This window comes from Balaenoptera musculus, chromosome 9 (assembly GCF_009873245.2).
Source record: "Balaenoptera musculus isolate JJ_BM4_2016_0621 chromosome 9, mBalMus1.pri.v3, whole genome shotgun sequence".
In the NCBI taxonomy this organism is placed as follows: domain Eukaryota; kingdom Metazoa; phylum Chordata; class Mammalia; order Artiodactyla; family Balaenopteridae; genus Balaenoptera; species Balaenoptera musculus.
The window spans coordinates 98,310,476-98,323,962 of NC_045793.1; the positions used below are offsets into that span (position 1 = coordinate 98,310,476).

Here is a 13,487-nt window from a genome sequence, read left to right on the forward strand (position 1 = left end):
CCACTGCACCATCAGGGAAGTCCTTAGATTTTTAAATGATCCTATTCAGGCACAAGATAATCATTGTAAAATGTAATCAATGAATACAAAATATTTTTGTAAGTTATGTTTAATTTCAATTAGGCCTTTGTCCATCTTGCAGCTTACAGGAAATTCAGAAGTTAGAAGACACCATGAGGAAATAATAAGGTAAATCCAGAATATGGAACAACTGACTCCAACCTTTCAAAAACTAAAGCCAAAAAAGGGGCAGGGGGAAGTTGGAGAAATGTAAATACTAATTTAAGAAACTAAAGATGGATAATACTAATTAAGACATGTGAACCTTGACTGGACCTTGGTGTGGTAGAATGTCTGCGAAGACCTTCTCCAACAATCCCTCCTATCCCCATGTCCACGTGCTGCTCTTCCCACTGAGGAGTGGAATCCATTTCCCCTCCACTGGAATCTGGTTTTGACCCTGTGACTTGCACTGACCAATTCAATGCAGTGGAAGGAAAGCTGTATGGCTCTGGTGCCTGGGCCTTAAGAGGCCTTGTGGCTTCCATTTTCACTCTCTTAGAACCCAGCTGATATGAGATCCAGCCTGAGCCACCAGTTAACAGAATGAAGCTCTTCTGGATCCTTCAGTCCCAGAGGAGCTGCCTCAGTCAATACCATATGGAACAAAGATGAGCTGTCGCCACCGAAACCACTCCATGCAATTACGCCACTGGAGAAAGTGAAGATACTCTTTATGAACTGATATATTTATAAACATTTCCAGGATATTTTGCTAAGTTAAAAAAGCAAGGTGCCGAAGAGAGGACATAGTATGCTATCTTTGGTGTTTGTATTTGCATGAAAAATGCTGGAAGAATATATAAGACGATAATATAAGTGGTTACTTATAGGTAACATGAATATTCAGCAAATACACACCAGTATGGCTGTGCTGTGTAAACTACAGAAATACTTTTGTCCTAGTTGGTAAATGGCCACTCTCCAAGCCCCTGAATTCCCTCCATCTCTGCTCTCATCCTGGGATACCTGATTGCGCCATGATCCAACAAATAGTTACCCCTGGCAGGGAAGGGGTCTGCCAGGCCAGCAGATAATGAGGTGGATGGTAACAGGGGTGGTGCAAGGGAGACTTTGCAAACTAGACCTTTTAATATCTTTTTGATTTCTGAACCAAGTGGATGTGTTACCTAGTTAATAAAATATATTTTAAAAACAAAAGCAGTGCTACCGCAATTCTCTATCACAGTACCTTGTTTTATGGATTTCAGATCATCAATTTCTGTCTTGTTGGTTTACCCTAAAAGGTCAGCACTATGACAATACAGATCCTGCCTGTCTGTTGTGTTCACTTCTGTATCCCCAGCACCTAGAACCAAACTGGTAGAAATATTTGTTGAATGAATGCAGAATGTATATTATGATGAAAAAGCATACTGAACAAAAGCCACAGGATGCAGTGAAGGCAGTGCTCAGAGGAAAATTTATAGTTGTAAAAGCCTGCATTAAAAAAGAAGAAAGAAATCAATAACCTAACTTTACACTTTGATGAACTAAAAAAGAAAGAAAGAATAAAGAAAAAAAAGAGAGCAAACTAAACCCAAAGCTAGCAGAAGGAAGGAAATAATAAAGATTAAAGTAGAGGTAAATAGGGAATTCCCTGGCAGTCCAGTGGTTAGGACTCTGTGCTTTCATTGCTGAGGGTGTGGGTTCAGTCCCTGCTCAGGGATCCTGCAAGCTGCACAGCACTGCCAAAAAAAGAAAAAGGAAAGAAAAAAAGGAAAAAGAAAGAAAGAAAAAATGGCAAATGAGGCTATCTTAAAAATAATATTTTAAAAAGTAGAGGTAAATAAAACAGAATAGAAAAGCAATAGAGTCCATGGAAGGTATAAGTTGATTATTTGAAAAGATTAATAAAATTAACAAGGCTTTAGCTAGACTGACAAAAAAAGAGGAAGAAGATATAAATCACTAAAAAATCAGAAATTAGAGGCATTACTACTGACCTAACAGAAATAAAAAGAATAAGGGAATACTATGAACAGCTGCACAACAACAAATAAAATAATTTAAATGAAATGGACAAATTCCTAGAAACACACAAATTACCTAAAGTGACACAATAAGGAAAAGTCCAAGAATGGACTCTCCTGGTGAATTCTACCAAATATTTAAGGAAGAATGAATAGCAATCCTACTCAAACTCTTCCAACAAATTGAAGACAACACTTCCTAACTCATTCTATGAGGCCAGCATTACACTGATACTAAAGCCAAAGATATCACAAGAAAAGAAAATTCAACCAAAATCCCTTATGAATATAGACGCAAAAATCCTCAACTAAATACTAGCAAACCAAATCCAACAGTATTTTTTTTTTTTTTTTTGCCGCGCTGGGCCTTCATTGCTGAGCGCAGGCTTTTCTCTAGTTGTGGCGAGCGGCAGGGCGGGGGCGGGGGGGAGCTACTCTTCGTTGAGGTGCACGGGCTTCTCACTGCAGTGGTTTCTCTTGTTGCGGAGCATGGGCTCTTGGCACGTGGGCTTCAGTAGTTGTGGCTCGCGGGCTCTAGAGCGCAGGCTCAGTAGTTGTGGCGCATGGGCTTAGTTGCTCTGCGGAATGTGGGATCTTCTAGGACCAGGGCTCGAACCCATGTCCCCTGCATTGGCAGGCAGGTTCTCAACCACTGCACCACCAGGGAGTTCCCCCAACAGTATGTTATGAGGATCATACATCATGACCAAATGGGATTTATCCCATGAATGCAGGGGTGAGTCAACATAAGAAAATCAATCACAGTGTGTGTGTGTGAAAAAAAAAAAAAAAAGAAAATCAATCAATGTAATGTATCACATTAATAGAATAAAGGGGGGAAATAAACATGATTTTCTCAATTGATGCAGAAAAGGCACTTAAAATCCAACACTGTTTCATCACAAAAAACACTCAGAAAACTAGTTAAAGAAAGTAACTTCCTTCACATGATAAAGGACATCTGTGAAAATCCCACAGCAAACATCGTACTTAATGATGAAAGACTGAATGCTTTCCCCCTAAGATCAGGAATAAGACAAGGATGTCTATTTTCACCCTTGCAATTCAAGATTGTACTGGATGTTCAAGCCAGGTCCATTAGACAAGAAAAAGAAACAGAAGGCATCCAAACTGGAAAGGAAGAAACACTATCTCTATTTACAGATGACACAATCCTAGATATGGAAACAATCCTAAAGAATCCAAAAGAAAGCTACTAGAGCTAATAAATGAATTCAGTGAAGTTGTAGGACATAATATCAATACACAAAAATCAATACACCAGTAATGAACAATCAGAAAAAAGAAATGAAGAGAGCAATTCTACTTACAAATGCATCCCCCCAAAAATCTAAGAAAAATTTAACCAAGGTAAAAGACTTGTACACTGAAAACTAAAAACATTGCTGAAAGAAATTAAAGAAGACAAATAAATGGAAAGACATCCCATATGCTTGGATGGGAAGACTTACTGTTGTTAAGATGTTGTTACTGAACCAAACCAGGTTTGTTTGCTGGACAAGCAGCAAGCCAAACTCAGAGACTCGGAGGTTTGCAGCAGAGAAAGTGTTTATTCACAGGGCAGCCAAGTGAGGAGATAGGAGAACAAATCTCAAGTCTACCGTTTCAAAGACATAGGGCTTGGGATATTTACAGTATAAAGCTGAAGCATGGGGAGTGTGGGGAAAGGTGATTGGAAATAAGAAGGTGAGATAATCATCATTCTGCACAGGTGCAACTAAGCTACAGGCTTCATCATGGGACACATTCAGAAAAAGGCAGTGTTAGCATGTTCTGAGGGTGGAATTTTTGGCCCTCTGATGTCAAAAGGTCTTCAAGTGGACACTTGCTTGGTAGTCTTAACCAGTCTTAACGAGCTCAAACTGGACATAGCTGACTCCAAGTTCCTGAAAAACAACTTGGGCAAACATTTTATTGTTTAGGCTGCACGACACTTGGAGGACATTGATTGATTGATTTGATTTAGGCTGCACCGGGTCTTAGTTGTGGCAGGTGGGATCTTCCTTGAGACATGTGGGATCTTTAGTTGTGGCATGCATGCAGATCTAGTTTCCCGACTAGGGATCGAACCCAGGCCCCCTGCATTGGGAGCACAGAGTCTTACCCACTGGACCACCAAGGAATTCCCAGAATTTTTTTACAGGAACAATTAAAGCGAGCTTGATCAGTGAAGGCAGGTTACAAGTTTAACGGATCTAACTGATGATTACCCTTGGTTTCAATGTCAATACTACCCAAAGAGATCTACAGATTCAACACAATCCCTATCAAAATTCTAACAGTCTTTTTTGCAGCAGTGGAAAAGCCAATCCTCAAATTTATATGGACTTGTAAGGGGCTCCAAATAGCCAAAATTATCTTGAAAAAGAAAAACAAAGCTGGAGAAATCACATTTCTGGATTTCAAAACTTACTACAAAGTTACAGTAATCAAAACAGTGTGGTAATGGCATAAAGAGAGTATACAGACCAATGGAATAGAATTGAGGATACAGAAATAAACCCAACGTATATGGTCCACTGATTTTCAAAAGAGTGCCCAGTCCATTCCATGGGGCAAGAATCATCTCTTCAACAGATAGTATGGGGATCACTGGAGTTCCACATGGAAAAAGATGAAGCTGGACTCATACCACATATCATATACAAAAATTAACTCAAAATGGATAAACAACCTAAATATAAAATCTAAAACCATAAAACTCTTAGAAGAAACATAAGGGGAAATCTTCATGATCTTGGATTTAGCAATGGATTCTTGGCTATGACACATAACACACTAAGCAACAACAACAACAAATATGGATAAAATGGACTTCAAAATTTAAAACTTTTATTCATTAAAGAACATTATAAAGGGGACTTCACTGGTGGTCCAAAGGTTAAGACTCTGCGCTCCCAATGCAGGGGGCCCAGGTTTGATCCCTGGTCAGGGAACTAGATCCCACATGCCACAGCTAAAATATCCACATTCCGCAATGAACATCTCACGTACTGCAACTAAGACCCGGCACAGCCAAATAAATAAATATATATATATATATATATATATTTTTTTTAATGAAGAACATTATAAAGAAAGTAAAAGACAACCTACAGAATGGGAGACAATATCTGCAACTCACATATCTGATAAGGGATTAATATATAAAGAACTCCTCCAACTCAATGAGACAAAAAACCCAATTCAAAAAAGGGCAGGGGACTTCCCTGGTGGCACAGTGGTTAAGAATCCATCTGCCAATGCAGGGGACATGGGTTTGATCCCTGGTCTGGGAAGATCCCACATGCCGCGGAGCAACTAAGCCCGTGAGCCACAACTACTGAGCCTGCTCTCTAGAGCCCGTGAGCCACAACTACTAAGCCTGCATGCCACAGTTACTGAAGCCCACGCTCCTAGAGCCCATGCTCCACAACAAGAGAAGCCACCACAATGAGAAGCCCACGCACCGCAACGAAGAGTAGCCCCCACTCGCCACAACCAGAGAAAGCCCACGCGCAGCAAGGAAGACCCAATGTAGCCAAAAAATAAATGAATGAATGAATAAAAAAAATTAAAAACAAAAAAGAGCAAATGACTCAAATAAATTTTTCTCCAAAGAAGATATACAAATGGCAAATAAGCACATAAAAAAATGCTTGACATCATTAGTCATTAAGGAAATGCAAAACAAGACAACAATGAGATCGCCTCACACATACTAAGATGGCTATAATACAACTTTTAAAAGAAAATAAGAAGAGGATGTGGAGAAATTGGAAATGTCATGCATTGCTGGTGGGAATGTAAAATGGTGCAGCCACTATGGGAAACAGTTTAGCACTTCCTCAGAAAGCTAGACATAGAATTACCATATGACCAACCACTTACACTCCTAGGAAATACACAAAAGAATTGTAAACAAGTACTCGAAGGATACTTGTAAGCCAATGATCATTGCAGTGAAACCACGAAGGACCCTGCGGGACCTTCCCAGGGACAGACCCCAGTGTCCCCTGCCTCTTTTTTTTTTCATATTTAATTTTATTTATTTGGTTGCACCGGGTCTTAGTTGCGGCAGGCAGGCTCCTTTAGTTGCGGCACATGAGCTCCTTAGTTGTGGCATGCGAACTCTTAGTTGCAGCATGCATGTGGGATCTATTTCCCTGATCAGGGATAGAACCCAGGCCCCCTGCATTGGGAGTGTGGAGACTTAACCACTGTGCCACCAGAGAAGTCCCTCCCCTGCCTCTTGTTTGTAGAAAAGCTTTAGCCTCCTAGGCCTGCCCCATGTTCCAAAGAGCAAATTTAATCAGAGAAGTGAGAAAATGCAGAAACAAAGGAAAACAGTCAAACAAGACCAAATAATAATAGTTTAGGCATAAAACAAAGGCAAGAACCTTTAGTTCCTCCTCAAGGGCCACAGATAATACTCTGAACAATCTCCTTGTTTTGCAGAAACGAAAACCCCCACTAGGTGGAAGAAGTTAACTGCATGCTGACCACAAGCACATAGACTTCAGACCAGCTGGAACCAGGCTGATGTTGCTGACTCCCGAAATACCACCTAGTTACTCCACCACCAACCAATCAGAAGAAGGTCCACGAGCTGACCAGGCACCCTGCAACCCTCTCCCCTACTGTTGCCTTTAAAAACCCTTTCCTGAAAGCCACTGAGTTCTGGTCTTTTGAGCATGAGCTGCCTTTTCTCCTTGCTTGCCTTTGCAATAAATACTGTATTCTCTTTCACAACCCAGTGTCAACCCAGTTTTGCTGCCAGTCAGGTGAGCGGACCCAAGTTTGGTTCAGTAACAGTAGCACTATTCACAAAAGCCAAAAGGGGGAAATGACCCACGCGTCCATCAACAGATGAATGGATAGGCAAGGTGCAGTATAGCGCTATAATGGAATATTATTCAGCCATGAAAAGGAAGGACATTCTGACCCATGCTACAGCATAGATGAACCTTGAAAACATGCTAAGTGAAGTAAGCAAGATATAAAAGGACAGATAAGTACTGTATGATTTCACTTATATGAGGTAGGTGGAGTCATCAAATTTATAGAGACAGAAAGTATAATAGAGGTTACTAAGAAAGAAGAGGGGAGGGGAATGGGACGTTATCACTTAATGGTTACAGAGTTCTCATTGGAGTGGTAAAATAGATAGTGGTTATGGTTGCACAACATTGTGAATGTGATTAATGCTGCTAAATTGTCCTTTAAAATGACAAAATTTTTTTCTTTTATATATTTTACCACAGTAAAAAGAGAAAGGAAGATAAAATACTGAAGTTTGTTCCTTGGTTCCTTCACTTTCTGTCTCCAGATCCTTATCCCACATATCAGACCAATTTTGTTCGTACAAGCACTTATACTTCCTACATAAAAAACAACAACAAAAAAAACACCTCCTACTTTGCCTTTCCCTTTTAGAAATTTAGAAATCGCTCTAAGTCTATCACACCTGTGAGCAGGTGGCAAAGTCCTCAGTTTGAATTTCAGCCCAGATTCAGACACTTGTGTCCTCTATGGAGCTTTCATGGTCAGATCCCTATGGTCAGATTGCTGGCCTTTGTCACCCCAGTATTCCTGGCTATGCCACATGACACAGCCCTTGTCTTCAAGTTTTGGGGAATAAACACCGAAGAACAATTCAAGACAGTGTGGAACAGCGTTTCCCTAATGTCAGTCATTTGGATGCCACCTTCCCATACTACTATCTAGTTAATCTAGTCTTAAAATGGAATATTTTATTACAAAAGAAAACTTTTTAAATTATATTCTTTTTTTTTAAGATTTTTTTGATGTGGACCATTTTTACAGTCTTTATTGAATTTGTTACAATACTGCTTCTGTTTTATGTTTTGCTTTTTTTTTTTTTTTTTTGCCTGAGGCATGTGGGAATCTTAGCTCCCTGACCAGGGATCGAACCGGCACCCACTGCACTGCAAGGCGAAGTCTTAACCACTGGACCACCAGGTAAGTCCCCCCAAAGAAAACTTTTTATTACTGTAAATCAGAAAACCAGTATCACTTGCCATAAATATCAAAGATAAACTGTCACAAATCAGGAAGACAAAGTAATTTAAGTTCTACCTATATTACTATCCACCAAAAATTTTCAGCCTAATTTCTTATCTCTCTTTGTCAAAAAAGGGAAAGAAGAAAAAGTGGAGCTAAAGATACACTAGCACAAAATGAGGCTTTCTCCTTGCTGTAATGAAGACAGAAGAACTGCAAGGGCTTTCTCAGTATGTGATTGACTACAATTTACCATATTTCATCAAATCTGACCGTTTTCCCCCCACATTTTGAAATACAGCAGCATCTTACGATCGAGGTGTCATAGTAACACTGTTTTTTCTTTTTCAGCAGTAAGTAAAATAACCTCTGAAAGCAAATGACCATTTGTATTCGATGAAATGGCATGATACACCGTCCATGCACACCACGTGAATGCCCCCGCGATCCCGTTGCCCACTTTGGGAAACCGTTGTGTCGGCGCTGGGGCCTCCTGGTTCTCATTCCCCCGGGCCACTACCTGCTGCGCCTCGAGCGCGCATTGCTGATCAAGGTTCCTTTCTGTCTGGCAGCACAGACTAGGTCAGCTCTCCATCAGAGGACTCCTGAGAGCCCACTGCAAGAAACACTACTTAGCAACGTGCAGACCCCCTTTTCAGACCCGTCACGCAACCCGGTAGGGACCGGCCGGAGGACTCCCAGCCGCAGCCCCGGCGCCTGCACCGCTCCCCCAAGAACGCGCCAGGAGCAACGCAGCCGCAACTCTGTGACGTCAAGACCCCGCTCACGAGTTAGGGGCGGACCCTCTCCTCCCAGGGCGGGGCGGCGTGATGACGCCACACGCCGGGGCGGGGCCGAGAGTTTGGTGCCCCGGAGTGGGGTGTCGGCGCCTCATTCGGGTGGAGCTGAGCTGGAGACAGGTAGGCTCGGGCTGCAGCCGGGATCGGCCGGATTTGGGAGGCTCCGCGCCGGTCGGGCAGGAGGCGGGGGTCGCGGCAGGGGGCAAGGCCGCCGCGCCCTCGTTGTGGCCGGCGCCCCGGTGACAGGGAGTGAAGCTGGCTGGAGCGGGGCTGACGGCGATAGGTGGGTGGGACGGGGCCTGACAGACGGGCGTGGCAGCCAATGGCGCGGCGGGCGCCTCCTGGCGGGCGGAGATTGGCGGGTGCGGGCGTGCGCAGAGGTCGCGCGGGGCGCGGAGCGGCGCTCCATTGGCTGGAGCGGGCAGGGGGTGGGCCGCGCGGCGGATGTGAGGGAATGGGCGCCGCGGCGCGGGTGACCCCCAAGGTCGAGGAGGCGTCACGTGGGAGTCGCCCGGCAGTGTCCTCTCCCCACCCGGACGGATGGAAGGGTGGCACGCCCTTGAAGAAGCGGCTGCGAATTGTGGGCAGTCCTCCCTTTCCAGAGCGCGGAGACGCTGGTCGGCTTCTGTCCGGGCTGATCCTTCGTTCCTGGGGTGAACCCTTGAGGAACGGATTACCCCGCAGTACCCCCACTTTTTCAGTACCCCACCGTACTAATCCTCCCTGTGTTCCTTGGGGTGACTCCCTTGAGGAGCGGATTACCCCTCAGTATCGTCTGTGTTCAGTACCCCCTATATCCATCCTCCCTGCCGTCTCCTGGGGTGAACCCTTGAGTGGATTACCCCGCAGCATTTACCTTACTCAGTATCTCTGCTGTGCTCAGCAGGCACCGTACCCATTCTCTCCGTGCTCCTCAGCGTGACGCCCTTGATGAGTGGATTACTTTGCCGCACCCTACCGTACTCTGTACCCACATACTCAGGATCTCTCCATACTCAGCACCCTCGGTATCTATCCTCTATGTGAGCTCTTTGGGGTGACACCCTTGGTGAGTTGAATACCCTGCAGTACCCTACCGTACTCAGTACGCCACCATACTCTTCTTTCTTCCAGGGGTTTGATAGCTCATGCTGAGATGAAGTGCATTTCCTCGAGGAACACACTAGTGTACCTTTTCCCTTTTACCTGATGTCAGTGTAAGTTGGGTACGGAGACTTAGTAGAAAACCTGTAGCGAGACACTGAGTAGATAAGAAACTGCTATCTCTGCTTTTCGCCCAGAACAGATGACTCAGGCCTGAGGTGTGAACTCTGTCTTGGGGTTTCTCTGTGCCTTGTTCTGCAGGCCTGCGCTTTGAAGCAGGGACTAGAGGCCCACTTCCAGGTACATTGCTCTGAGCAGCTTTAGGATGAATCGCCTGGGATGAAGCCTTGTTTGCACTGTGTCAGGACGTGCAGCAGTCCAACCGCACAGATTTTTGTGCAAGACCTGCGCGGTATGAAAATATATAATACTATTATTCTAGCTTTGCACATTAGCTGAGGACTAGCTCTTGAAAGTTGGAGAAATATCAGAGTATCCTGATTATATTTTTGAGAGCACTTTCCACGTTTCGAGTACTTTTTTTTTCCTTAACAGCTTTATTGAGATACAATTCACGTATCATACAATTCACTCTTTCAAGTATGCAGTTCAGTGGTTTGTAGTGTGTTTACGGTATGCAGCCATCACCAGATTTCAGCATGCGGGATCTGGGATCCGACCCCGCGCCCCCTGCAGCGGAAGCACAGAGTCTTAACCACTGGACTGCTGGGGAAGTCCCAAAATTCAGTTACTTTTAAAGACTAACTTTAATTTCAGAAATATGAATTTCTGTTGATTTCATTTAAATTTGAATGCACAGTTTATTAAATGTGAAATATTTACCGTGTTTATTACATGTATATCTTGCATATACATGTATGTGTATCACATCTGCTTTTTTTTTTTTTTTTAAGCATCTTTATTGGAGTATAATTGCTTTACAATGGTGTGTTAGTTTCTGCTTTATAACAAAGTGTATCAGTTATACATATACATATGTTCCCATCACATCTGCTTTTAATCAGTCTTACTCCTCACTGCCCCATTTGACGAAAGTACTGTATCATCTCCATTAAAATTTTTAGGTAGTTTTATTTTGGGATAATTGTACAATTATTGAGAAATTTATTTTAGAATGGTATAATTTTGAGAAATTGTACATGCAAATCTATTATATGCAGTTATAACAAATGGTACAGAGAGGCCTCAGTGTCCCTTTACCCACTTTTCTCAAATGATAACATTTTACAAAAATTACAGTATTATATCACAACCAGGTATTGACATTGGTAACAGTCAAAACGGAGAACATTTCTATCACCACAAGCATCCCTCCTGTTACCTTTTTATGGCCATACGCACTTCCATCCTGCTTCCAGTTCCTTAGCTTCTGGCAACCACTAATCTGTTTTCCATTTCCGTAATTTTGACGTGTCAGGAATGTTGCATAAGGAGACTCATACAGTAAGTAACCTTTTGGGGTTGGCTTTTTTCACTAAGCGTAATTCTCTGTAAACGCATGCAGGGTGTTGTCTGTGTCAGCAGTTTGTTCCTTTTTATGCGTCCAGGCTATTGACGTACCACAGTTGATTTAACTCTCCAACCGTTGAAGGACGTCTGGATTGTTTCCATTCTTTGGCTATTAAGCTGTTATAAACATTTATATTCAGGTTTTTATGTAAACATAAGTTTTCATTTCTCTGAGGTAAATGTCCTGGAGTGTAATCACTAGGTCATATGGTAGTTGCATGTTTAGTTTTTTTTTTTAGAAATAGACAAACAGTTTTCCAGAGTGACTGTACCATTTTACATTCCCACCAGTAATGTATTTGTGACCCAGTTTCTCCATTATTCTTGCCAGAGTTTGGTGATGTTACCATTTTCTAAAATTTTAGCCATTCTAATAGATGTGTAGTGATTGTGGTTTTAATTTGCATTTCCCTTATGTCTAGTGATATTGAATGTCTTTTCATGTGTTTATTTGCCATGGGTATATCCTCTTCAGTGAAATACCTCTTCATATCTTTTGCCCATTTTGTAATTGGATCATTTGTCTTTTTTAATGTTTCATTTTGAGAATTTCTTATACATTCTAGTCCTTTCCTGGATATGTGGTTTGCAGATATTTTCTCTAGTCTGTAGCTTGTCTTTTCATCTTCTTAACAGTATCTTTTGCAGAGCAAAAGCTTTTAATTTTGATCAAGTCCTGTTTATGAATTTTGTCTTTTATGTGTTGTACTTTTAGTGTCAAGTTAAGAACTCTTTGCCTGGCTCTAGTTTCTCTTACATACTTTTCTAAAAGTTTTATAGTTTTGTGTTGTACATTTAAATCTATAATCCATTTTGAGTTGATTTCTGTATAAGGTGTGAAGTCTAGTTTGAGTGGTTTCTTTCTTTTCTTTTCCTTTCATTCTTTCTTTTTTTTTTCCCTCCCCATAGGTATCCAACCAGCAGCATTTGTTGAAAAGACTGTTCTTTCTCCATTGAATTGCTTTTGCTCTTGTCAAAAATCAGTTGGTTGTGCTTGTGTGGGTCTGTTCTAGAGTTCTCTATTCTGTTCCATTGGTCTTTTTGTCTATTTCACCATCAGTACCACAAGTCTTGATTATTGCAGCTACATAATCTTGAAATTAAGTAGATTGGTTCTTCCCACTTCATTATTCTTTTTCAAAATTGTTTCAGCTGATCTAATTCCTTCGCCTTCCCATATAAATTTTAGCATAATCTTGCCTATATCTATAAAAATTCTTGCTGGGATTTTGATAGGAATTGTGTTAAAGTTGTTTATCAATTTGGAGATAACTTCTTTACTATGTTCAATCTTCCAATCCTTAAACAAGGTATGTCTATTTATTTAGGTTTTTTCCTTCCTTCATCAGTGTTTTCTAGTTTTTGGCATACAAGTCCTGTACATGTTTTGTTAGACTTATACTATTTCCTTTAAAAAAATTTTTTGTTGTCATGTGTCTGTTGATAGTTTGTAGAAATACAGTTGTTTTTTGTATATTTATCTTGTATCCTGTGACCCTGCTGAATTCACTTATTAGTTCTATGAGTGTTTTTGTAGATTCCTTGAGATTTTGTCATAGATAATCATGTTATCTGCAGATAGTAGTAGTTTTATTTTTTACTCTCTGTTACATATGCTTTTTAGTTCCTTTTCTTGCCTTATTGCACTGGCTGCAACTCTCAGTACTACGCTGAGTAGTAGGGATGAGAGTGGACATCCTTACATTGCTCCCAGTTTTAAAAAGATGCGTTCAGTCTTTCACCATTAAGTATGTGTTTGCTGTAGGCTTTTGTGGATGCTTTATATTAAGTTAAAGTTCCCCTTTATTCCTACTTTTCTGAGAGTTTTTATCATGGTTGTTGAATTTTATCAAGTGCTTATCTGCATCTATTGATATGAGCATGTGATTTTTCTTCTCTAGCCTGTCAGTATGGTAGATTACATTGTTTTTTGAATATTGAACTAGCCTTGCATCCCTGGAATAAACCCCGTTAGGTCATGGTGTATAATTGTATTTGTATATTGCTTAATTCTATT

The 13,487-nt window shown here is 41.5% G+C and overlaps 1 protein-coding gene and 1 long non-coding RNA gene across 6 annotated transcripts in view; one reads left to right on the top strand and one right to left on the bottom strand.

The window, feature by feature from the left end:
* Positions 1-8,824, bottom strand: LOC118900807. 2 transcript variants are annotated; one of them, XR_005021231.1, is made up of 3 exons: positions 8,578-8,824; positions 1,253-1,380; positions 1-41 (listed from the first exon to the last, which is right to left on the bottom strand). It is a non-coding gene; the product is annotated as an uncharacterized LOC118900807 (long non-coding RNA). The 2 variants fall into 2 exon arrangements; XR_005021230.1 differs by having other exon boundaries at positions 8,425-8,824.
* A 54-nt stretch (positions 8,825-8,878) lies between these two features.
* The window catches only part of OGDH (oxoglutarate dehydrogenase), a 74,500-nt gene continuing 69,891 nt past the window's right edge, over positions 8,879-13,487 (top strand). For 3 of the 4 annotated variants that reach the window (XM_036863592.1, XM_036863591.1, XM_036863593.1), the window contains exon 1: positions 8,879-8,977. In XM_036863592.1, the coding sequence (XP_036719487.1) occupies positions 8,888-8,977 (90 nt within the window). In that variant the 5' untranslated portion in view covers positions 8,879-8,887. Of the gene's footprint in view, positions 8,978-10,328; positions 10,353-13,487 lie in introns of those variants that run through there. The other variant, XM_036863594.1, reaches the window with a different exon arrangement.